Source organism: Entelurus aequoreus, linkage group LG03 (assembly GCF_033978785.1).
Source record: "Entelurus aequoreus isolate RoL-2023_Sb linkage group LG03, RoL_Eaeq_v1.1, whole genome shotgun sequence".
Classification (NCBI taxonomy): domain Eukaryota; kingdom Metazoa; phylum Chordata; class Actinopteri; order Syngnathiformes; family Syngnathidae; genus Entelurus; species Entelurus aequoreus.
Genome location: NC_084733.1, coordinates 53,694,045 through 53,721,521, shown reverse-complemented (window position 1 = coordinate 53,721,521; position 27,477 = coordinate 53,694,045). Strand labels below are relative to the sequence as shown.

At 43.3% G+C, this 27,477-nt stretch overlaps 1 protein-coding gene across 2 annotated transcripts in view; it reads left to right on the top strand.

Annotated features, from left to right (window-relative positions):
- slc38a6 (solute carrier family 38 member 6) overlaps positions 1-27,124 on the top strand; it is a 66,295-nt gene extending 39,171 nt beyond the window's left edge. The window contains exons 7-16 of one of the 2 annotated variants that reach the window (XM_062042158.1): positions 2,112-2,197; positions 2,270-2,328; positions 2,410-2,481; positions 2,842-2,898; positions 3,318-3,397; positions 17,368-17,468; positions 17,562-17,686; positions 25,010-25,154; positions 26,789-26,883; positions 26,952-27,124. In XM_062042158.1, the coding sequence (XP_061898142.1) occupies positions 2,112-2,197; positions 2,270-2,328; positions 2,410-2,481; positions 2,842-2,898; positions 3,318-3,397; positions 17,368-17,468; positions 17,562-17,686; positions 25,010-25,154; positions 26,789-26,883; positions 26,952-27,035 (904 nt within the window). In that variant the 3' untranslated portion in view covers positions 27,036-27,124. The remainder of the gene's footprint in view (positions 1-2,111; positions 2,198-2,269; positions 2,329-2,409; positions 2,482-2,841; positions 2,899-3,317; positions 3,398-17,367; positions 17,469-17,561; positions 17,687-25,009; positions 25,155-26,788; positions 26,884-26,951) is intronic. The other variant, XM_062042159.1, reaches the window with a different exon arrangement.
- The last annotated feature ends 353 nt before the right edge of the window (positions 27,125-27,477 follow it).

Below are 27,477 nucleotides of genomic sequence, written 5' to 3'. Positions count from 1 at the left end.
CATCACAAACGGCCCAAAAATGCCCTAAAATTATTATTATATATACTACTTTGACAAAACAGATTATCATTTTGGTTTATTTTGTCAGAAAAACTAACGCGAGAACGAATTGATTGCATGCTTTTGGGCAGAGCCGCACACGTCCATACTCTCTCTATATACAACTCTGGTTGAGACTAAATCAATACCGCCTCTGCTGATTGCAGCTAAGTAGTGCACTCATTTTTGCCTAATCACGAGTGAGGCTGGGATTGTTTTCAGCCCCCTCGCAACCCCGAGTGGGACAAGCGGTAGTAAATGGATGGATTGAACCTAAAATTCTTTTACTTTGGAAGGAACTTTGTCATTGCACAAGCACAATGAAAATTCATTTTCATCACAAACCCCTTGGACTACATTTTTAAAGGAATTTTAAAAATAAATGCAAATGTGAAAGTTTAAAGTATACTGTGCAAAATGGTCTAAATATAAAAATAAGTAACATAAAAATTATATAATAATAAAGTGGGCAATAAATATGTACAGGACACACCAATGGCACTAACAATTAATCATGAATTTGCGTGTTTTCATTTTCATTTCAATCAGCTGTGTGCATTTCATCAATCAATCAATGTTTTTTTTTATATAGCCCTAAATCACAAGTGTCTCAAAGGGCTGCACAGCCACAACGACATCCTCGGTACAGAGCCCACATAAGGGCAAGGAAAACTTACCCCAGTAGGATGTCGATGTGAAAGACTATGAGAAACCTTGGAGAGGACCGCATCCCCTCTAGGGGATACCGAAATCAATGGATCAATGGACATAGTATTGTGAAAGTCCAGTCCATAGTGGATCTAACATATTAGTGAAAGTCCAGTCCATAGTGGATCTAACATAATAGTGAGAGTCCAGTCCATAGTGGGGCCAGCAGGAAACCATCCCGAGCGGAGACGGGTCAGCAGCGCAGAGATGTCCCCAACCGATGCACAGGCGAGCGGTCCACCCCGGGTCCCGACTCTGTACAGCCAGCACTTCATCCATTGCCACCGGACCTGTGTGTCTCCCCCTCCACAAGGGAGAGGGGGGCAGAGGAGAAAAGAAAAGAAACGGCAGATCAACTGGTCTAAAAAGGGTGTCTATTTAAAGGCTAGAGTATACAAATGAGTTTTAAGATGGGACTTAAATGCTTCTACTAAGGTAGCATCTCTAACTGTTACTGGGAGGGCATTCCATAGTACTGGAGCCCGAATAGAAAACGCTCTATAGCCCGCAGACTTTTTTTGGGCTCTGGGAATCACTAATAAGCCGGAGTTCTTTGAACGCAGATTTATTGCCGGGACATATGGTACAATACAATCGGCAAGATAGGCTGGAGCTAGACCGTGTAGTATTTTATACGTAAGTAGTAAAACCTTAAAGTCACATCTTAAGTGCACAGGAAGCCAGTGCAGGTGAGCCAGTATAGGCGTACTATGATCAAACTTTCTTGTTCTTGTCAAAAGTCTAGCAGCCGCATTTTGTACCAACTGTAATCTTTTAATGCTAGACATAGGGAGACCCGAAAATAATACGTTACAGTAATTGAGACGAGACGTAACGAACGCATGAATAATGATCTCAGCGTCGCTAGTGGACAAAATGGAACGAATTTTAGCAATATTACGGAGATGAAAGAAGGCCGTTTTAGTAACACTCTTAATGTGTGACTCAAACGAAAGAGTTGGGTCAAAAATAATACCCAGATTCTTTACCGAGTCGCCTTGTGTAATTGTTTGGTTGTCAAATGTTAAGGTGGTATTATTAAATAAATGTCGGTGTCTAGCAGGACCGATAATCAGCATTTCCGTTTTCTTGGCGTTGAGTTGCAAAAAGTTAGCGGACATACATTGTTTAATTTCATTAAGACACGCCTCCAGCTGACTACAATCCGGCGTGTTGGTCAGCTTTAGGGGCATGTAGAGTTGGGTGTCATCAGCATAACAGTGAAAGCTAACACCGTATTTGCGTATGATGTCACCTAGCGGCAGCATTTAAATACTAAAGAGTGCAGGGCCAAGAACGAACCCTGGGGAACTCCGCACGTTGTATTTATCAGTTGTCTTCTAATGTCTGTTTTTCTTTTCTAGAGAGACATGGTATCAAGATGGCAGAGTGCTGCTGATCCTCATCACACTATGTGTCATCCTTCCTCTTGCAATATTGCCAAAAATTGGTATGCAAAGTAAACAAATCATCCTTAAAAGGCATATACTGTAGATGGGTCAGCAGATATGTCTCCTTTTAGGTTTTCTGGGCTACACCAGCAGCCTGGCCTTCTTCTTCATGCTGTACTTTGTCATTGTGGTAAGTTTGTTTGTATAATTTTTAGTATACATCCTCTGTCTTGTTGTTTTTTTTTTGCTTGATACGTTGTCTCCTTCTCAGGTCGTGGTCAAGAAATGGTCAATCCCCTGCCCACTGCCACAAAACGTGACCAAATGTCTAGGTGTATTTCAGGTAATAACAGCTTCCTTTATCAGATGAGTGTGACCATGGCTGTCTAGGCTAGACGAACTTGATAAGGACCAGAGAGCATGGTGGATTGACTCCTACCTAATGGGGAGGAAGTTCAGGTGCCCCCCTTTTGTCCCCCTTACATTTCCTCAACCTGGAAGTGACCTCTGACCTCTTATTATACAAACGATACTATGACTCCAGACCTGGCATGGCTTAACTGAGAGGAATGTTTGCCTTTCAGCCCCAAAACGCTAAGCGGTGGAATTTGGATTTTTACCTCGCCCTTATCCTTCCTATTTGCTGCATGTCATCTCATTTTTCAGGCATAACACACTCCCTCTTCTCTCCCTGTTTATCCAGGTGTCAAATTTCTCCAACTCAGATTGCACACCCAAACTCTTTGTCATCTCCAGTCGCGTACGTACATGAAACGACCCTTCCCTGCTGCACAAACACGCACGCACACACCGACACACACACATGAAAAACAAAGCGAGGTGGCCGAGAAATTGTAAAAAGTGAGTCCGATGCAGTTTGTAGGCACTGATGACAAGTCACCCTTTCATTTTTGAAGGATAGACTGTGTGTTACTGTAGCTGACACTCACAAAGCTCTTAAAGTGCATGCTTTCAGCTGTGAAAATAACCTTTTTAAACCTAGCTATTATGACACACATGTATTTATTTTTATAAACAACTAAATTTCCTCTTGATACTATTAGCCTACATTGTTGTATCAACACACACCTTACCTCCATCTACTGGCCCCCTGATACAGTATATGTGTAAGAATGTGAGCTGATAATGTGCTAAAAGCAACACTACTTTGTGTTTCAGAGTGCCTATGCCATCCCCACCATGGCCTTCTCCTTCCTGTGCCACACAGCCATCCTACCAATCTACTGCGAACTGGACCGGTCAGTTACGTACCTCTAATATTTCACTGATTAAGGCTATCCACAGAGCAACATAGATATTTTTTTATCGTATACAAATACAAATATTCATTGCCTTTGGTCGACACAAAAAGTTTTAAATAATATTGTCGGACTGCAAGGTCACGCATTGTTTCCATTTTTAGTCATTGTACATTCATGTAGACAGGAAAGCGATTTTTAATTTGTTTGTTTGACGTAACGTAGTGTACCATTGTCTCCTTACAATTTTCTGATTTAAATTAATTAAATATTTATTTCAAACTCAAAGTGCACACAATATAACACACAAATAGAAAATAAGTACACAGAAAGAAAATAATAAATAAGATTGAAACAGCCAAACGGCTTTCTTACTTTAAAAAGTATCAGAACTATATGGAAAATTAACAAAATACCTTTATTGTGTTTGCAATTAGATGTACAGTGCAATGGTTTGAGTGGTTTATGGTCTGAGTTTATTTCAAACATGCATACAGTTATAACATAATACATTACAATTTCCAGTTGCTCTTTTCAACAGAGTTTATTTAATCCTACCGTTTTTATTTCATAGTAATTGCTAGGACTTTTGTTCACTTCCTGTTGTCAATTAGTTCACAATATACCCCATAAATAATACAATTCTGAAAAAAAAAATACATAAATTATTAATAAATAGTGAAGTAAGTTGTATTTCATATAGTGAGATGAATGAGATTATCAGTATTTTCAAAATGATTCTACTTCTTTGTATTGTGAACTGTTTCTTAAAGGGAAACTGCACTTTTTCATGATAAAAGACATGACGACAGATGTATATATTTTTTTGCATTGTAACTCGTAAATAAACGTCAAAAGTCTGCTTACAGCAAAGCCAATGGGAGGTCCTCTATTCCACCCATAATACCCAATAAATAACCTCCCAAAAAGCGTCAACAATACTCCATTAACATTTCGTGACTTGAATATTTACCAAGTATTAGTGATATTGTTATGTAAAAGCGCAAAGACAAACTGTTTACGAGCTTGTGTGCCAATGTTGACATAATCAACAGATGAGCCGCTTCCACGTTTCCTTGGTTGTCAAACTTTATTCTAGATCATAAATCATGCCTCTCACCTGGATAGGAGAAGGGCGAGGACGTATTCCGACAAATTGGTACATTTTGACAGCCAATTTAAGCCCTAGAATGGCAAGAACAACACGAAAAGACAATTGATTCCACCTCCCTTTTCTTCACGAGGATTATGAGTCATTCTTCATCTACATGGGAATATATGAACATCCTAGCAGTCGGCATCCTAATGACAGCAGACCCTATACAGTAGGTGATGTTTTATAATGTTTGTTGGCTCTCATAAAGTCTGCAGTGAGTAATAATCAGTAATGTTGTTGGAAAAAAAATTCACTTTGGGTTGCATTTTTGAAATTAATGCAAAATGAAACCGGCAGCATAAATCCTTAATTAAAATCTGCAAAATACGTAAATATTAAATGTTATTATAAATGTGCCTGTTACTACACTACATATATACTTACACCATTTATATAAAACCTTAATGGACATGTTTGGATGGTTTATGAGGCCTTTATAGGCAGAATAGAGTGGATCCCTTAGGCTCCATTGTAAGCAGACTTTTGATCCCATTTATTTACTATTCAGAATGCATTTAAAAAAATAAAAAATACATCCGTCGTCATGTCTTTCATAATGATTGTGAACGATAGGCAACATTTTTTAAAAAGTGCAGTTTCCCTTTAAAGGCCTACTGAAATGAATTTTTTTTATTTAAACGGGGATAGCAGATCTATTCTATGTGTCATACTTGATCATTTCGCGATATTGCCATATTTTTGCTGAAAGGATTTAGTATAGAACAACGACGATAAAGATCGCAACTTTTGGTATCTGATAAAAAAAAAGGCTTGCCCCTACCGGAAGTAGCGTGACGTAGTCAATTGAACATATACGCAAAGTTCCCTATTGTTTACAATGATGGCCGCGTGAAGTGAGAGAGATTCGGACCGAGAAAGCGACAATTTCCCCATTAATTTGAGCGAGGATGAAAGATTTGTGGATGAGTAAAGTGGAAGTGAAGGACTAGTGGGGAGTGGAAGCTATTCAGATAGGGAAGATGCTGTGAGAGCCGGGGGTGACCTGATATTCAGCTGGGAATGACTACAACAGTAAATAAACACAAGACATATATATACTCTATTAGCCACAACACAACCACGCTTATATTTAATATGCCACAAATTAATCCTGCATAAAAACACCTCAGTGTTTGTTATGCTAGCTCCTAGCTCCTATGCTAGCTCCTAGCTCCTAGCTCCAAATAAGCCGCCAATCCAATTCAAACACCTGCACAACACACACAATCACTCAGCCCAAAAGACCGTTCACCTAACCCAAGGTTCATAAAGCTTATATATTTAAACAAAGTAACGTACGTGACGCGCACGTACTGGCAAGCGATCAAATGTTTGGAAGCGCAGCTGCTACTCACGGTACCTGATATTCAGCTGGGAATGACTAAAACAGTAAATAAACACAAGACATATATATACTCTATTAGCCACAACACAACCATGCTTATATTTAATATGCCACAAATGAATCCTGCATAAAAACACCTACGTGTTTGTTATGCTAGCTCCTAGCTCCTCTGCTAGCTCCTAGCTCCATAGAACACGCCAATACAATTCAAACACCTGATCAACACACACAATCACTCAGCCCAAAAGACCGTTCACCTAACCCAAGGTTCATAAAGCTTATATATTTAAACAAAGTTACGTACGTGACGCGCACGTACGGTCAAGCGATCAAATGTTTGGAAGCCAAAGCTGCATACTCACGGTAGCACGTCTGCGTCTTTGTCATCCAAATCAAAGTAATCGTGGTAAGAGTCTGTGTTGTCCCAGTTCTCTACAGGCGTCTGTGTATCGAAGTCAAAAGTCCTCGTGGTTAGAGTCTCTGTTATCCGAGTTCTTCGATCTTGACTGCATCTTTCGGGAATGTAAACAATGAAACACCGCCGGCTGTGTTGTGTTGCTGCTGACTTCCTTCGCAAAATACATCCGCTTTGCACCGAGAACTTTCTTCTTTGCTTGCTCAGCTTCTTTCTCCATAATGCAATGAATATAATTGCAACAGATTCACCAACACAGATGTCCAGAATACATCCAGAATGAGATGAAAACAGCTATTTCGTATTGGCTTCAATGTGGAAGCCATACCCGTGTTCCTACGTCACGCGCATACGTCATCCTCAGAGGCATTTCGAACCGGAAGTTTAGCGGCAAATTTAAAATTGCACTTTATAAGTTAACCCGGCCGTATTGGCATGTGTTGCAATGTTAAGATTTCATCATTGATATATAAACTATCAGACTGCGTGGTCGGTAGTAGTGGGTTTCAGTAGGCCTTTAATGGTACTGAGATCTCTTCACACAAGAGGGCTTAAAATACACCAAGCCTGGACCACATGTGGAAAAGGGGGGACACAGGTGCAGCGCACAGCGGTAGCACCTGGTGAGACGCAGGAGAGCTCCAGGCAGGAAGCGCCCCACAGCACTGGAGATCTCTCAGCACCTGTGCCACCTCAAGACCTCAGGCGGGAGCCATACCTCTGTAGAGAGCCAAACCCACCCTGCGAGAGAACGAATTAAGTGGCCTAAGATGAGTGACACCAAAGAATGGAACCAACTAGAAGAAGACCTCGACAAAGTGCTAGAAGCCACACTAGCAGGAACAGCTGAACAGAAAGTCAATACACTCACAACAATAACATACAATCTGGCAAGGGAGCGTTTTGGGATGGAGGACAAGAAGGGTAACACCAAAATGGCGCATCAGCCAAGCAGAAGAGAAAGAGAAATCCATCGCCTAAGGAAGGAAATTAAAACTCTAAACAAACAGTTCAAAAGAGCCACAGTCGAGGAAAAGGAAGGCATCAAGGATCTGACAAGGCAACTCCGGGAACGTCTTTGTAGACTCCGTAGAGCAGAAAGCATTCGGAAGAGGAGGAAGGCGAGGGAGAACAGAAGAGCACAGTTCACCAAAGACCCTTTCAGATTCACCAGGAAACTACTGGGTGAAGCAAAATCCGGAATGCTGACCAGCTCGAGGGAAGATGTGGAGGCGTTCTTAAGGGAAACCCACAATGACACCTGCAAAAACCAGGCCCTGGGTGCCAACCATAACATCGACAGCTTGGAAAAACCAAGAAAGGAGCTCAACATCAGTGAACCATCCTGGAAGGAAATCCAAGAGGTGGTGAAAAAGGCCAGAACAGGATCTGCCCCCGGCCCCCGTGGTATACCCTATAAGGTGTATACGAAATGCCCGATGCTCCTTCGGAGGCTGTGGATGCTGTTCCGGAGGATCTGGAAAAAGGGCACCATTCCATCATGCTGGAAGAGGGCAGAAGGCTGTTTTGTGCCAAAGGAAGAGAACTCCTCAACCATAAATCAATTCCGTACAATATCACTTCTTTTTTTTTTTTTTCTTTTTTTTATATAATGTCCTGCCCAGCTTCTCGGGCAAATCATATAGCAGATGTAGATGCCCATATCGGCTGTTCAGATTTACTTTACAAAAGAGAAGTGTGTAGGATACTTCTCTTGTTGCCTTACTTGTATTTTGACTTTATTAAATGTATTTATATTATCATTTGGTGCAGCCGGGCCGGAGCAGGAGGGGATAGAAAGAGAGAAAAAGGAAGACAGAGGGGGGAATTGTGGGGACAAGAGGGGGATTAGACAGAGAGACAAAAACAACAACAGCAAACACAACAACAACAACAACAACAACAACAGAGCAACGTCAGCAAATACGACATGTACAAATATGATGGTAAAAGTAATAGCAAATAAGCAGTTAGCGAAAAAATTTTAAAAAATACAGAAATGACAATGAGCATTATTACACTAAAAATGGAGCAATATGAATACCAATAGAAATAGTGCTATTGATAATAAACAATACCAGTACTTTACCTTTATTATCAACAATACAATTGTTCAAATGCAACAATACATATACGTAATGATAACTTGAGATACGAAAGAATGCAGAAAAATGGAGGGGAAGAAAGAGAAGCAACCTACATTAACCTTGTAGATTGTTATTGTAACAATTGGTTAAGCTTTGTCAGTGTGCCATGTGTTATACCCAGTTTACCCTAGGGCAACAACGTTAATATATGTTTGATGAAACGTGATTATGTGCATGAGTGTATGTGTGCATATGTACTTGTATATGTACAGTATGTGTATGTGTGCTTGTACAGTGAATGTATATGTACAGTATGTGTATATGTGTGTACAGCGAATGTATATGTACAGTATGTGTATACAGTATGTGTGTTTGAACAGTGAATGTATATGTACAGTATGTGTATATGTGTGTTTGTACAGTGAATGTATATGTACAGTATATGTATGTGCGTGTTTGTACAGTGAATGTTTGTGTAGTAGGTGTATGTGTGTGTTTGTACAGTGAGTGTATATGTACAGTATGTGTATATGTATGTTTTTACAGTGAATGTATATGTACAGTATGTGTATACAGTATGTTTGTATAATGAATGTGCGTGTGGATGTACGAACTTTGAGTGTGTAAATATGTACTGTATTTATTTGTATATGTATGTGGGAGCGTAGGTACCTATGTATGTCTGTATGTATGTGTGTGAGTATATGTGAATTTGCATGTACAATACATTTGACTCCCAGTGTGTGCGGGAGCCAGAGTACGGCCCCAGCCTCCCCGAGAACCCATCCCACAAACAGTAGGTGTGGTGCCCAGGGAACCAGGGGCCACCGCCCCCACGCAGCCAAGCCGGACAGCGACAGGAACCCCAGAGCCTGGCCCACCGTGCCGCCCACAAGGGCCAGCAGCAGGCCGCAGACAGACGCACCCGGCAGAGGACAAGGCACGAGAAAAACAGGGGGCAGCCAGACCCCAAGCCAGCGAGAGACCACACCCCACTCGGACAGAAAGGCGGGCGCCCCGCCCGAGGGGCCCGGAGACCCCCCGCAACCGTACGGGAAGACCGCCCCCGCCCCACCGGCAACAGGGCCCCCACGAGCCCCCCCCCCCCACCCCCGGAGAGCGCGGCGAGGCCAGCCCACGGCCACCCCACCCAAGCCGGCCGCCACAGGACCACCCAGCACGGGGCCACAGGAACCACCCACCCCACCCGCAGGGACCCCAACGATGGAGATGGAACAACCAGCAACCGCCCCGCCGAGTCCCCCCCCCCCCCCCCCGAGGTAGGGGAATAAATAAATAAAATAAATAAATGCATAATAATAATAATAATAATATTAATAAAATATATTTTTTAAAAAAGGAAAAAAATAAATAAATAATTAAATCTATTTATAAAAAAAAAAAAGAATTAAAAGAAGATCACAGACATGCTGACACACAAGGTCGCTACCCCAACAACTGGCCGACTCGCAGCACCTCGGAATACCCTGCAGCACCAAGCCACCACAGTAGACGCAGGGACCAGACCCAGCAGGCCCCAACCAAGACGGGCACCCGGAAGGGATGGACGGCGGGACCCAGGAGCTCCAGACACGCAGTCCGGATGCAGTAGCCTGAGGCGCCGACCCCCACCCGACAGGCAGGCCCAGAACGTACCCCCAGAAATATACATACATATATATATACATACACATAAACATACACATGTACACATACACACACATACACATGCATACACATACACATATACATACATACATACATACATACATACATACATACATACATACATACATACATACATACATACACATACATATACACAGTTTGTCAGCCCCGACAACCACCACGCGCGCGCGCTGCCACCAGTCACAACATCAGCCACCCCCCTGCACCAGACCCAGCAGCCACGGGCGCCCACACCACAAACAAACGGCAGCAGAAACAGCAGCCACGACACCCCCAGACAGCCAGCACCACCCAATCAAATCAAAGCGATCAAAAAAAAAAACGCGACCGGCAACCACACGCCAACAGGATCACAGATACCAGCCAGCGCCAGCCCGCCAGCAAGCCCAAACGCCAACACGCAAACAAGAGACACCAACACCCCCCCCCCCACCAAAAGACCCCACCACCCCAACCCAAACCCGCACAAACACACCACCGCCCAAACAACCGAGACACAGTATCCAGACCAGACACGGGCGCCGCGCCGCCACCACATCAAGTCGCCAACAGAGACCCCACAGCGCAAGGTCGGGCCACACGGGCACGGACCCCACCCAACAGGAAGCGAGACCCGCGCGACGCCACACACAAATAAATAATAAGATTAAACAAAAATAACAATAATTTAAAAAAAAAAAAAATAATAAAATGAAATACAAATTAAATTAAAAATAACAAATACAAATAATTAAATAAAATAAAGTAAGTAAATAATAAAAATTATTTTAAAAAAAATAAAATAAAAAATAAATAAATAAATATATATATATACATATATATATATATATATATATATATATATATATATATATATATATATATATATATATATATATATATATATATATATACATACATATACACATACATATACATATATACACACATACACATATATATATATATATATATACATACATATATATACACACATATACACACATATATATACACATAAAAAAAATAATAATAATAATAAATTAATAAAAGCTTGGCAGGCCACCAGAACACAGTCCCCGGAATCCGCGCCGGCCGACGAGGCAATGAGGGGTGCGCCGAACCCCAACCCCCCCACATGCATGTGTACAAGGCCCCCAGAGTGTCTACTGTGTAGTTAAAATTAGGAGGTCAGCCATTACAGCCGACCTCCAGTCCCTATTGATGCGTGTACTGTAGCATGAGTGAGATATTTATGCTTGTGGGAACTAATAATGCGATTAAAATTGGGGGACATCAAGGTCTTGGTGGGTCCCAACCAAGCCGAGCCCTCCAAATCCTAAGTGTCTAATATGCAGCTAAGATTGAGGGATGGACGAGCAGGGGACAAGACAGGAGGACCTGAGCCCCATAGGAGGCATCCTCAATCCCCCGCCATGCCTCCCCGCAGGACAATCCCCCAAAGTCCTATATTTGTGTGACTGTGTGTGCTATAAGTAGGAGGAGTAGAGGGCCCGGACATCCCCCCAGTCCATGCGGCCGACAACCAGGAACTACGGCCAGGAAGCCCACCCCACACCCCGCCCCCACCCCACGGCCCGTGACCCACACCAGACCACTTTAGCGTGACGTCACGCGAGCCCACCCCCAGCCAAACAAAGCCAGCCCCCGCCCGCCCCAACCCAACCCCGCAGAGCCCATACCAGCAACGCAGAAAAACTGCACAGCCCCATGCCCAATGCAAACACCGCATCCCGGCCATCCACACAGCAACGTACCCATACGAGTTCCGGCCAGGGGATGGCGCCCCCCAACTGGGGAAGAAGTCAATGCACCCCGTCCGCACGCCAGCCCCCAAACCAGCCGGCAAGCCCCCACAAGCGCACAGATACCAGCCACAGTCCCCCAACCACTCCAACCCAACACAGCGACGCCAACCGCCGGCAGTACCACAGCAACCATCACCACCACCGCCCGTCCGCAGTACAAACACCCGCGGCCGCCGAAACCTGAAACAAAAAAAAGCGACCTACCCCGTAAACCACAACAACGCACACCCCCAGCTACCACAGAGGCCGCCAACCCACCTACCCCAACTCATCCACATACAGGCCAATCGATCCACCGGACATCCACACCCATACACACACCTACACATACATACACACATACATACACACATACACATATACATACATATATGTATATACACATACATACACATACACACATGCATGCATATACACATACATACACACACACACACACATATATACACCTACATACATATACATATGCACACATATACACACACATGCATACACCAAAACAAAACAAAAACAAAAACAAAAAATAAAAATAATAATAATAATAAATAAAATAAAATAAACCCTTTAAATAAAATAAAATAAAAATAGACATATCACTTCTAAACGTAGAAGGCAAAATCTTCTTTTCTGTACTGGCAAAAAGGATGACCTTATACATGACGGAGAACGGATATGTTGACACCTCTATCCAGAAAGGTGGAATTCCAGGCTTCTCTGGATGCCTGGAACACACCGGAGTTCTCAGTCAGATGATCCGGGAGGCCAAAGCAAGCAAAGGCAACCTGACTGTTGTCTGGCTCGATCTGGCTAACGCCTACGGAGCAATCCCTCACACCCTCATTCACACTGCACTAAACCATTACCACATCCCTCTGCACATCAAGGGAATGATAACCAGCTACTTTGGAGGCATCCAGATACGGTTCAAAACAGCCAATTTCACAACTCAGTGGCAAAACCTGGAAAAGGGAATCGTAACTGGATGCACAATCTCCCCCATCCTCTTCATCATGGGTATGAACCTCCTCATAACAGCTGCTGGGAAAGAAGCCAGAGGACCAGCAATGGAATCAGGCATTCGACAACCCCCAATAAGAGGTTACATGGACGATCTCACCGTGACGACCACAACCCATGTGGAGGCGAGATGGGTGCTAACAGTTCTGGACCACATGGCAACATGGTCCAGAATGAAGTTTAAGCCCAAAAAATCAAGGAGCATGGTTATCCGGAAAGGTAAACTGACGAACAGGTTCAAGCTGCAAGGGAGAACAACATCAATCCAGTTTGTGAGGGAGGGAGAAAAGCCACCAACCACAGCAACATCAAGGAAGAGCCTATTGCAAATGGCCCGTTCTTGGGACATGAAGGTAGACCTGGGAGGGAGGCTTCAGTTCCCCCATGTTGTCCAAACAACCCTGAGACCGGATGTGGTGCTGTGGTCTGAAGAGGCAAAGAAGATCATTCTCATAGAACTCACAGTCCCATGGGAAGAAGGGTGCGACCAAGCCTTCGAAAGGAAAAGTGCCAAATACCAGAACCTTTTGAATGACTGCAGGGGAAAAGGATGGCAGGCATGGTTGATCCCGGTCGAGGTCGGCTGCAGAGGATTCCCTGCCCAGTCGGTATGGAGAATGCTCACAGCCTTGGGAATAACAGGGAAGGAGAGAAAGACAGCAGCTAGCAGGATGGGGGAGGCAGCAGAGAGAGCCTCTTGCTGGTTATGGAGCAGGAGAGACGAGATGAGCTGGAAGCCAGGAAGAGGAGATAGGCAGTGACTTGGCCACCACTGCCGGCCCACCAGCGGTAGGGTGTTATGGTTCAGGGTCGAAACACCCAATGACCGCTGGATACCATCTGATGATATCAAGTCCTCCTGGCCAAGGCTCCATTCACCTAAGGTGAATGAAGAGGAAAGCATCCCCGGATGTAATATAATCAATAACCTTTTTAACGTGTCCATATCAATTCTATTACAATCAATTGAGGTCTTGGATTTGCAATTATTCACAATTTTAACTAACAATGGAATTATTAATTTTATTTAATTTTGTATACACAAAACATGTTAATCTATACAATTCAAAGAACAGAAATAGCATCTCCAATACAGTGTTGTCATTTGTAAAAAAAAAAAAAAATTAATATTAAAAGATTTTTATTTTATTTTTAAATGTACCATGGGGGACGCTAGGACCCAGGTATCGTCGTCCCATGTACGGTACTCGGTGGCTGCTATTGCTATTTCCCACCTGGTGACCTGGGTTACAAAAAGAAACATTGTGTGTATCTAAAAAGGAGCAGGAAGATGCAACGCTTATGATTTCCTGCCCCATCACTCCGATATGATAATCTTATTCATGATCAAAAATACAATACATAATCACCTGCTGCTAAGCAAAGAAGCCACGACTTCCTTCTCCCCAGCTACTTCGTCCAGCTTATCCCGATCTCGAGGTGTTCCCAGGCCAGCTGGGAGACATAGTCTCTTCACCGTGTCCTGGTTCTTTCCCGTGGTCTCCTATCGGTCCCCAGGGAGGCGTTCGGGGGGTATTCTAACCAGATGCCCGAACCACCTCATCTGGCTCCTCTCAATGTGAAGGAGCAGCAGCTTTACTCTGAGCTCCTCCCGAATGACAGAGTTTCTCACGCTGTCTCTAAGGCAGAGCCCCACTACCCGACACAGGAAACTAATTTCCGGCGCTTTTACTCGTGATTTTGTCCTTTTGGTCACAACCCAACGCTCATGACCAAAGGTAAGAATAGGGACGTAGATCGACCAATAAACTGAGAGCTTTGCCTTACGGCTTAGCTCCTTCTTCACCCTGACGGACCAATACAGGGTCTGCATCACTGCAGATGCTGCACTGATCCGCCTGTCGATCTCACGATACACTCTTCCATCACTCGTGAACAAGACCCCGAGGTACTTGAAAATCTCCTCCCCAACCCGGAGATGGCACGCCACCCTTTTCCGGGCGAGACCCATGGACTCGGATTTGGAAGTGCTCATTTTCATCCCAGTCACTTCACACTCTGCTGCAAACCGATCCAGTGAGAGCTGAAGATCCTGGCCAGATGAAGCCATCAGGACCACATAATCCGCAAAAAGCAGAGACCTAATCCTGCAGCTACCAAACTGGATACCCTCAACGCCCTGGCTGTGCCTACAAATTCTGTCCATAAAAGTTGTAAACAGAATCGGTGACAAAGGGCAGCGCTGGCGCAGTCCAACCCTCACTGGAAACGGGTTTGGCTTACTGCCGGCAATGCGGACCATTGTCTGACACTGATCATACAGGGAGCGAACCACCACAATTAGGCGGTCCGATACCCCAAACTCTCTGAGCACTCTTCACAGGACTTCCCGAGGGATACGGTTGAATGCCATCTCCAAGTCCACAAAACACATGTAGACTGGTTGGACTCCCATGCACCGTCAAGGATCCTGCCGAGAGTATAGAGTTGGTCCACAGTTCCACGACCAGGACGAAAACCACACTGCTCCTCATGAATCTGAGGTTCGACTATCCGGCGTAGCCCCCTCTCCAGTACACCTGAAAAGACCTTACCGGGAAGGCTGAAGAGTGTGATCCCACGATAGTTGGAACACACCCTCCGGTTCCCCTTTTTAAGTAAAGGAACCACCACCCCAGTCTGCCAATCTAGAAGCACCGCCCCCGATGTCCAAGCAATGCTGCCGAGTCTTGTCAACCACGACAGCCCCACAGCATCCAGAGCCTTAGGGAACTCCAGGCGGTCCTCATCCAACCCCGGGGCCCTGCCACCGAGGAACTTTTTAACTACCTCGGCAACCTCAACCCCAGAAATAGGAAAGCCCTCCGCGGAGTCCCCAGGCACTGCTTCCTCATTGGAAGACATGAAGGTGGGATTGAGAAGGTCTTCCAAGTATTCCTTTCACCGATCCACAACATCCCCAGTCGACATCAGCAGCACACCATCCCCACTATACACAGTGTTGACAGTGCACTGCTTTTCCTCCTGAAGCGGCGGATGGTGGTGCAGATTCGCTTCGAAGCCATCCACAACTGTGCTCCATGGCTACTCCGAACTCCTCCCATGTCCGAGATTTTGCCTCTGCAACTGCCAAAGCCGCACATTGCTTGGCCTGTTGGTACCTGTCCGCTGCTTCCGGAGTCCCATGAGCCAAAAGGACACGATAGGACTCCTTCTTTAGCTTGACGGCATCCCTCACCATTTGTATCCTCCAGCGGGTTCTGGGATTACAGCCACGGCAGGCACCGACCACCTTCCGGCCACAGCTCCAATTGGCTGCCACAATAGAGGCACGTAACATGATCCACTCGGACTCATTGTGCAGCGCCTTCCTAGGAACATGTTCGAAGTTCTTCCGGAGGTGGGAATTGAAGCTCTCTGACGGGAGACTGTGCCAGATGTTCCCAGCAGACCCCCACTATGCGTTTGGGCCTGCCAGGTCTGTCTGTCATCCTCCCCTATCATCGGAGCCGACTCACCACCAGGTGGTGATCGGTTGAAAGCTCCACCCCTCTCTTCACCCGAGTGTCCAAAACATGAGACCGCAAAACCGATGGTACAACCACAAAGGGAATCACCTGAGGAAGCACTCTCCAGTACTCCCTCTCAGGACTCCAAAAAGGGCGAGTTCTCTGAACTGCTGTTTGGTGCGTAAGCAACGCCAGAGTGGAAGAGAGTCCGGCCCCTCTAGAGAAAACTGGTTCCAGAGCTTTTGCTGTGCGTCGAAGTGAGACCGACTAGATCCAGCCGTAACTTCTCCACCTCACACACCAGCTCAGGCTCCTTCCCCCCAGCGAGGTGATGTTCCACGTCCCAAGAGCTAGCTTCTGCAGCCAGGGGTTGGACCGCCAAAGTTCCTGCCTTTGGCTGCCACCCAGCTCACATAGCACCTGATTTCTTTGACCCCTCCTATGAGTGGTTAGCCTATTGGAGGGGGGACCCTCATTACCCCTTCGGGGTGTGCCAGGGGTAAGGTCCGGCCTCCAGGAGCTTGTCATCAAGCCCCACCTCCAGGCCTGGCTCCAGAGGGGAGCCCCGGTGACCTGCGTCCAGGCGAGGGAAACCTTGATCCTTGCTTTTGTCTCTTCATAAAAGTCTTTGAGCTGCTCTTTGTCTGGTTCCTCACCTAGGACCTGTTTGTCATGGGAGACGCTACCAGGGGCATAGAAGCCCCGGATAACATACGTCCTGTAGAATCATTGGGACACGCTAACTCCTCCACCACGATAAGGTAGCAGCTCAGGGAGGAGTAAACCCACTCATTTCATAAAATGTAATGTGCATTAATATATTACACCTTTTAAATATATTATGTTTCTGCCTCTTTGTTGTACCTATCAAAAACACTTTTTTAATTAGGTTAGCACCACTAGTAAAATGAATAGCATGCTAATAGAATCAATTCAATTATACATTTCAAAAGCATCATTACGCATTATGGTGTATCTTTCAGACCGACTAAAACAAAGATGCAGAATGTGACCAACGTCAGCATCAGCCTCAGCGTCCTACTCTACCTCATTTCTGCCCTCTTTGGCTACCTCACATTCTATGGTAGGTTGTGCCACAGAGAAAGTAAAGTTTTGCACCAGGCCAGCTGCTTACTTCAAACAATACTACTGTATACTGTTTTTGCCTGCTTCGTAGCTCAGGTGGACTCTGAGCTATTGCTTGGCTACGATGCATACATGCCACGCGACATCATGGTGATGACTGTTAGGCTCGCCATCCTCATCGCTGTGTTGTTGACCGTACCTCTAATTCACTTCCCGGTAAGTAGCAACCAGGTTATATGCAAATTGTTCTTATTTTTGTGATGTGTATATTTGATCTTGGCCCTGCGATGAAGTGGCGACGTGTCCAGGGTGTACCTGCCTTCCGCCCGAATGCACCTGCAAATCCGAAAGGCGCAAGCGGTAGAAAATGGATGGATGGGTATTTGGTCTCTTTTCAACTGTTTGCCAAAACATAGTGATTAATGTCAAATTACTATAATCAATACTTCAACTTTCGCAGCATATACCTGTACAGTATACACATTAACCAGCCACAACATTAGGTATGTCTGTCACCTACAAGTTGTATCATCTATATAGGACCTGTTTGAGACATGAGACAGTCAAAATATTACCAGCAGCTAATATTTAACACTGTAAAAATTTAATAATAAACATTGTGACACAACAAGGACACAGGCTTTTAATTTTAAAAAAATAAAAAAATGCCTTCTGTGCGTTTGTGTCCTGCCAGATTTAGTATTTTGTAGAAATGCAGAATTTGTATTTATCCTGTATAAGCACTATTTGTACCTAAATTAATGCTTCTGATATTCTGTACATTACATGTGGTATGGTAATGTTAGTCATATCTATTCATGACAATGCCTTAACCTTCTTTATTTGATGGCGGCGCATTGCTATGCAGCGGCTTGCTAACGCTCTTGGGAGTGTAGAGCGATTTGGCAAAAAACACCCGTCATTTCTGTCAATTTCATGGCTGGCTCAAAGCGTGAACACTCTGTGATCACATACGACCGACAGACAATTCTGGATGTGGATGGATCGGGTCGTTATAGACTGAAAGATGCATGTACGGTGGACCTCCTCGCTAGCATGGGAATACTTCGCGGGCTACATCGAGCGGCCTTTGTAGCAGCGGAGTCAAGTGCTAGCGGTGACCGCCAATGGAGACGACGTAAGCGGTGTGAGCGGAAGCAGAAGCGGGGATGCCGAGCGGGGCTAACAACAAAGGGAAAAGCTAACCAAAGAAGCGTGGAGTCTCCGGGTAAGAAGCCATTTAAACTAGAACTAGCCGGCGCCAGGCTGGATAATCCCTGCACACATAGCAATTCTCTTAGAATAAAACACAACTCACATAATGTTTTTTCTTTTGTGACCGTGCCAGAGGCAGACATACATTGTACTGAGGTAGCTAACTATGATGCGTTCAGTTTATCGCAACATCAAGCAAACAATCTGAATATTCCCGTCGTATCAATTCCTAGATATGGTCGAAACTATTTAAAGTGCACTACGCATAATAAACGCAACATTATTAATATTGCTACTTCGGATAATTTCAACAAACAATCCTCAAAACAGCCCACTACCTATAATATGGGCTTTTTAAACATAAGATCATTATCTTCCAAAACGTTATTAGTTAATGAAGTCATTAGAGACAACAAACTTGACGTCGTTGGTCTCGCCGAGACCTGGCTCAAACCAGACAATTTTTTTGCGCTAAATGAGGCATCTCCTCCTAACTATACCAATACACATGTTGCCCGACCTCTTAAAAGGGGAGGGGGTGTCGCACTAATATACAATGAAAACTATAATTTTACACCTAACCTAAATAATAAATATAACTCGTTTGAGGTGCTCACTTTGAGGTTTGTCACACCGCTGCCTCTCCACCTGGCTGTTATCTACCGCCCCCCTGGGCCCTATTCGGACTTCATCAGTGAATTCTCAGAGTTTGTTGCTGATCTAGTGACGCACGCCGAAAATATAATCATAATGGGGGACTTTAATATCCATATGAATACCCCATCGGACCCTCCATGCGTGGCGCTCCAGACTATAATTGATAGCTGTGGTCTTACACAAATAATAAATGAACCCACGCATCGCAACGGTAATACGATAGATCTAGTGCTTGTCAGGGGTGTCACCACCTCTAAAGTTACGATACTCCCGTACACTAAAGTAATGTCCGATCATTACCTTATAAAATTCGAAGTTCTGACTCATTGTCAACAAACTAATAATAATAATAATAACTACTATAGCAGCCGCAACATTAATGCTGCCACAACGACGACTCTTACTGACCTACTGCCTTCGGTAATGGCACCATTCCCAAATTATGTGGGCTCTATTGATAACCTCACTAACAGCTTTAATGACGCCCTGCGCGACACCATTGATATTGTAGCACCGCTAAAGCTAAAAAGGGCCCCTAAAAGGCGTACCCCATGGTTTACAAAAGAAACTAAAGCCCAGAAATTATCATGTAGAAAGCTGGAACGCAAATGGCGTGCGACTAAACTTGAGGTTTTCCATCAAGCATGGTGTGATAGTTTAATAACTTATAAACGCATGCTTACCTCAGCTAAAGCTAAATATTACTCAAATCTCATCCACCTCAACAAAAATTATCCTAAATTTTTGTTTAGTACAGTAGCATCGCTAACCCAACAAGGGACTCCTCCCAGTAGCTCCACCCACTCAGCAGATGACTTTATGAATTTCTTTAATAAGAAAATTGAAGTCATTAGAAAAGAGATTAAAGACAATGCATCTCAGCTACAACTGGGTTCTATTAACACAGATACGACTGTATATACGACGGATACCGCCCTCCAAAATAGTTTCTCTCTCTTTGATGAAATAACATTGGAGGAATTGTCAAAATGTGTAAATGGGACAAAACAAACAACATGTTTACTTGACCCAATTCCTGGGAAACTTATCAAGGAGCTTTTTGTATTACTAGGTCCATCAGTGTTAAATATTATAAACTTATCACTTTCCTCTGGCACTGTTCCCCTAGCATTCAAAAAAGCGGTTATTCACCCTCTACTCAAAAGACCTAACCTCGATCCTGATCTCTTGGTAAACTACCGGCCGGTGTCCCACCTTCCGTTTATCTCGAAAATCCTCGAAAAAATTGTCGCACAGCAGTTAAAAGGACACTTAGCGTCTAACAATCTCTGTGAACCTTTTCAATCCGGTTTCAGGGCAAATCACTCTACGGAGACAGCCCTCGCAAAAATGACTAATGATCTATTGCTAATGATGGATTCTGATGCTTCATCTATGTTGCTGCTTCTTGATCTTAGCGCCGCTTTCGATACTGTTGATCATAATATTTTATTAGAGTGTATCAAAACGCGTATTGGGATGACAGACTTAGCCTTGTCTTGGTTTAACTCTTATCTTACTGACAGGATGCAGTGTCTCCCCCATAACAATGTGACCTCGGACTATGTTAAGGTAACATGCGGAGTTCCCCAGGGTTCGGTTCTTGGCCCTGCACTCTTTAGTATTTACATGCTGCCGCTAGGTGACATCATACGCAAATACGGTGTTAGCTTTCACTGTTATGCTGATGACACCCAACTCTACATGCCCCTAAAGCTGACCAACACGCCGGATTGTAGTCAGCTGGAGGCGTGTCTTAATAAAATTAAACAATGGATGTCCGCTAACTTTTTGCAACTCAACGCTAAGAAAACGGAAATGCTGATTATCGGTCCTGCTCAACACCGACATCTATTTAATAATACCACCTTAACATTTGACAACCAAACAATTAAACAAGGCGACTCGGTAAAGAATCTGGGTATTATCTTCGACCCAACTCTCTCGTTTGAGTCACACATTAAGAGTGTTACTAAAATGGCCTTCTTTCATCTCCGTAATATCGCTAAAATTCGTTCCATTTTGTCCACAAGCGATGCTGAGATTATTATCCATGCGTTCGTTACATCTCGTCTCGATTACTGTAACGTTTTATTTTCGGGCCTCCCTATGTCTAGCATTAAAAGATTACAGATGGTACAAAATGCGGCTGCTAGACTTTTGACGAAAACAAGAAAGTTTGATCATATTACGCCTATACTGGCTCACTTGCACTGGCTTCCTGTGCACCTAAGATGCGACTTTAAGGTTTTACTACTTACGTATAAAATACTACACGGTCAAGCTCCTGCCTATCTTGCCGATTGTATTGTACCATATGTCCCGGCAAGAAATATGCGTTCAAAGAACTCCGGCTTATTAGTGATTCCCAGAGCCCAAAAAAAGTCTGCGGGCTATAGAGCGTTTTCTATTCGGGCTCCAATACTATGGAATGCCCTCCCGGTAAAAGTTAGAGATGCTACCTCAGTAGAAGCATTTAAGTCTCATCTTAAAACTCATTTGTATACTCTAGCCTTTAAATAGACTCCCTTTTTAGACCAGTTGATCTGCCGTTTCTTTTCTTTTCTTTTCTACTCTGCTCCCAACCCGGGGTGCACCGCTAGCCTGTCCATCAGATGGGGACATCTCTACGCTGCTGACCCGTCTCCGCTCGGGATGGTTCCTGCTGGCCCCACTATGGACTGGACTTTCGCTGTTGTGTTGGATTTCACAATATTATGTCAGACCCACTCGACATCCATTGCTTTCGGTCTCCCCTAGTGGGGGGGCGGGGGTGGGGGGGCTTACCCACATATGCGGTCCTCTCCAAGGTTTCTCATAGTCATTCACATTGACGTCCCACTGGGGTGAGTTTTCCTTGCCCGTATGTGGGCTCTGTACCGAGGATGTCGTTGTGGCTTGTACAGCCCTTTGAGACACTTGTGATTTAGGGCTATATAAATAAACATTGATTGATTGATTGATTGATAATTAAATGTAATATTCAGCCTGCTAAACATTCTGTAATTGAGGACTCGACCAGAATATGTTATAAAAGAATGTACACAATATTACAGCCAGCCAGTTAATCAATGCACCTTAACTGTAATCTAAGCAAGGAAGTGAAGTGTCCACTCACCTCTGAACGACGCGCGCAGCAGGCATTTTCTGCAGTAATGTCGTCTCAAGGCGAAAAATGGTCCTTTCTTGTCAAGAAAGCAACTTGCCTTGGCTTTAAACCTGGTATTTCCATAATGTACCCTGTCAATTTCTACTTGCTATTTCCCAGCTTGTAGCTCATCAGTAACAAGTGAACGGCCCGAGGGTCAAAAAGGATGCATATGCGTTAATTTCTCATTAAAACAATTAGTGTCGTTATAGGAACTTACAGTTAACGCGTTATCGCGTTAACTTTGACAGCCCTAATTTTAAACATTAATTTATGTTCCACCACATTTACCCTCGCACGTTAAGAGCATTTGTGAACTGTTGAGAGCAATCCATAGCAATGATTTTTGTTGGTAAATGACAGACTACAATATATTATCGTCAAACATCATCTTTAAAATATAAAGCTAGGTCAGCATTGCAAATGCTAGGTCAGCATTGCAAATGAGAATCTGTTTATAATTGCTTTATGCTGGATAAATATATACATACATGTAAACTAGGAAGTGCGGACGGCAATGTGTTGTTAAATGTTTATATACTATAATACCCAGAGGGCTTAGGAACTGGACGTAGAGCTAAGCTATGCGGGCTTCAATTGTTTCTTTTGAGCAATGAAGAGTTGATATATTGTTACATGTAGTGGTTCCTGCTTCGTCTACGCAAGAAGCAAACATGGGTTTTGATTAGACAGTTGACCTGTGCGCTTGAGCGCTCCTCAAAGACAATTGCCTTTGTCGAAAATGATGCCCTTTGCCAAGTAATATTACAAACCACGTTTCCATATGAGTTGGGAAATTGTGTTAGATGTAAATATAAACGGAATACAATGATTTGCAAATCCTTTTCAACCCATATTCAATTGAATGCACTACAAAGACAAGATGTTTGATGTTCAAACTCATAAACTTTATTTATTTTTTGCAGAATTTCATGGCTGCAACACGTGCCAAAGTAGTTGGAAAAGGGCATGTTCACCACTGTGTTACATGGCCTTTCCTTTTAACAACACTCAGTAAATGTTTGGGAACTGAGGAGACACATTTTTTAAGCTTCTCAGGTGGAATTCTTTCCCATTCTTGCTTGATGTACAGCTTAAGTTGTTCAACAGTCCGGGGGTCTCCGTTGTGGTATTTTAGGCTTCATAATGCGCCACACATTTTCTATGGGAGACAGGTCTGGACTACAGGCAGGCCAGTCTAGTACCCGCACTTTTTTACTATGAAGCCACGTTGATGTAACACGTGGTTTGGCATTGTCTTGCTGAAATAAGCAGGGGCGTCCATGGTAACGTTGCTTGGATGGCAACATATGTTGCTCCAAAACCTGTATGTACCTTTCAGCATTAATGGCGCCTTCACAGATGTGTAAGTTACCCATGTCTTGGGCACTAATACACCCCCATACCATCACAGATGCTGGCTTTTCAACTTTGCGCCTATAACAATCCGGATGGTTCTTTTCCTCTTTGGTCCGGAGGACATGACGTCCACAGTTTCCAAAAACAATTTGAAATGTGCACTCGTCAGACCACAGAACACTTTTCCACTTTGTATCAGTCCATCTTAGATGAGCTCAGGCCCAGCGAAGCCGACGGCGTTTCTGGGTGTTGTTGATAAACTGTTTTCGCCTTGCATAGGAGAGTTTTAACTTGCACTTACAGATGTAGCGACCAACTGTAGTTACTGACAGTGGGTTTCTGAAGTGTTCCTGAGCCCATGTGGTGATATCCTTTACACACTGATGTCGCTTGTTGATGCAGTACAGCCTGAGGGATCGAAGGTCACGGGCTTAGCTGCTTCCGTGCAGTGATTTCTCCAGATTCTCTGAACCCTTTGATGATATTACTGACCGTAGATGGTGAAATCCCTAAATTCCTTGCAATAGCTGGTTGAGAAAGGTTTTTCTTAAACTGTTCAACAATTTGCTCACGCATTTGTTGACAAAGTGGTGAGCCTCGCCCCATCCTTGTTTGTGAATGACTGAGCATTTCATGGAATCTACTTTTATACCCAATCATGGCACCCACCTGTTCCCAATTTGCCTGTTCACCTGTGGGATGTTCCAAATAAGTGTTTGATGAGCATTCCTCAACTTTATCAGTATTTATTGCCACCTTTCCAAACTTCTTTGTCACGTGTTGCTGGCATCAAATTCTAAAGTAAATGATTATTTGCAACAACAAAAAAATGTTTATCAGTTTGAACATCAAATATGTTGTCTTTGTAGCATATTCAACTGAATATGGATTGAAAATGGTTTGCAAATCATTGTATTCCGTTTATATTTACATCTAACACAATTTCCCAACTCCTATGGAAACTGGGTTTGTATTATTGAACCCTGAACCTTCATGATACATTAACAAGGTCATTCAAAATTGGAGCATCCCTGTTGGGATACATTGTGGTTGTCAAAGAACATTCTAGTTAGTTTTCTAAAGGCAATTTTTGATACAGCTTGTGTTGGATAGGAATACATTTTAGGTCTTGCTTGTCATCGTAATGTGTGTGGTTTCAGGCTCGCAAAGCCATCATCTTGCTCCTCCGTGGAAATCATCCATTTTCCTGGCTGATCCACATCACAACAACTGTGGTCATCTTGGGCACAGTCCTGATGCTGGCCATCTTTGTGCCTGATATCAGAAATGTTTTTGGAGTAGTGGGTAAGTGTTTGTTTTTTGTTTTTTTGGTTTTTTGCATTCTTAATGGAAACAATTGTGTAGGTGCTTCATATTTTGGTCCTGTATCATACAGTGTTAATTTTGACAGCAGTTTTTAATTTAGATTTAGTCAGTCTACTCTGGTCATATTTTGGTTGTCATGGAAGCTAAACTGAGACAACAACGACTTTATGGCAGCAGGAAGATCCAGATATGGAATAGGGAAAGACTGAAAAGGGATTCCTGTTTCAAGTTTGCGGAAGATGTGAACAGTTATTTGGAAGCGGAGACTGAGTATACGGGAAATAATACTGTTTAAAGCAGGTTTTGGAGCAACATATGTTGCCATCCAAGCAACATTATCTGCTTATTTCAGAAAGACAATGCCAAGCTACGTGTTACAACAGCGTGGCTTCATAGTAAAAGAGTGTGAGTACTAGACTGGCCTGCCTGTAGTCCAGACCTGTCTCCCATTGAAAATGTGTGGCGCTATATGAAGCCTAAAATACCACAACGGAGACCACGGACTGTTGGACAACTTAAGCTGTACATCAAGCAAGAATGGAAAATAATTCCACCTGAAAAGCTTCAAAAATTGGTCTCCTCAGTTCCCAAACGTTTACTGAGTGTTGTTAAAAGGAAAGGCCATGTAACACAGTGGTAAAAATGCCCCTGTGCTTACTTTTTTGCAATGTATTGCTGCTGCCATTAAATTCTAAGGTAATGATTAGTTGCAAAAAAAAATGTGTTTCTCATTTCGAACATTAAATATCTTGTCTTTGCACTCTATTCAATTGAATATAAGTAGAAAAGGATTTGCAAATCATTGTATTCTGTTTTTATTTAAGAATTACACAACATGCCAACTTCACTCGTTTTGGGTTTTGTATATATATGTATATGTATATTTATGTGTATATATACATGTGTGCGTGTGTGTGTATAAATCTTGTATAGGCTCTATACATGTGTGTATATATTGTTACTTGCAGTTGGCTGTCGGCCCCCGGCCAAACTTTTTTACCCCAATGCGGCCACCGAGTCAAACACTTTGGACACCCCTGTAAATGTAAATGTATGATAGTCCTAAGTCAACGTGCATTTTTTTTTATTAGTTATTGTCTTATTTTCTTCAGGGTAAAAAAGGTTGTTGACGATAACTAAGACGAAAATTATTAGTCAACCAAATTAACACTGGTGTCATATTTATTGTACAAAATATAGCCCTCAGATATACAGTGGAACCTCCAAAGTCGACAATTTGTTGTTGACTAAAGTTTTTAATTTCTACCCACGCATGCATGCATGAGATTTTTTTTAGAACTTTTGAGACTTCTTCCACACACATCTGCACTTTTGCGTTTTTTGTGATGGGTACCGGGAATCACAAAAAGAAAAAAAAAGAAATAAATAGAACTGGCTGCTTAGTACAATACAGTATGGGTAATTTATTAATTTAAGCAGTATTATTATCGATCACTTTCCTAGTGTCATGCAATAGTATTTATCTATTTATATTCATTTTTGTGTTTCACACCAGTGGTTATTTCCTGCCATGCATAATTACTTTTAGCACTGCTGCCACATAGATAAAGGCAATAAACTTGAAAATCTTTCTTGTCCTCTTTTTCTGCCAGGATCAACGACATCCAGCTGCCTCCTGTTTGTTTTTCCTGGCATCATTTACCTCAAGATTAGCTGCCAGCCACTCCGATCTTTTGACTCCATCGGGGTAACTTGTCTCATACTTAAAAAACATCACTAACATAACTACGTTTTAATGCAGTAATGTGTTTGTAGGCGATGGCTCTGGTGGTCTTCGGTGTGATTATGGGCGTCATCAGCTTCTCGATCATTGTCTTCACGTGGATACAAAGCTTTTAGCCCTCATTCACACATCACTAAGCTTAAGGGTGAACTGAGAGGTTGCTACCAAATAACTTGGATGAAATAAAGGGACAGGTGCTAATCAAGTGTACCTCTGAAAACACCTTATTTATTGTGCGCCAAACAAAACAACATCGTTTCCTGCAGACACTTTAAGAGATGGGCACAATATTTGATTAGCGTGATCATTATTTTCAGGGTTTACATTTTAACTTTCCACAATTGCAACTCTTCCAGCAAATCACAAGTGTATTACCAAAAATATTTGAAATAGTCGGAACTGCGAAGTAATTTAAAGCCCAATCAAATTGCATTTTTGCACATAGGCATGTTTGATTTTACAATTTAAGTTGATTCGCTGAAAGCTGTAGCTATATGTCACCGGCTCAAAAAATGCAAGAACACTATTGGCTAGCATATGTTACCGACAGGTTTAACA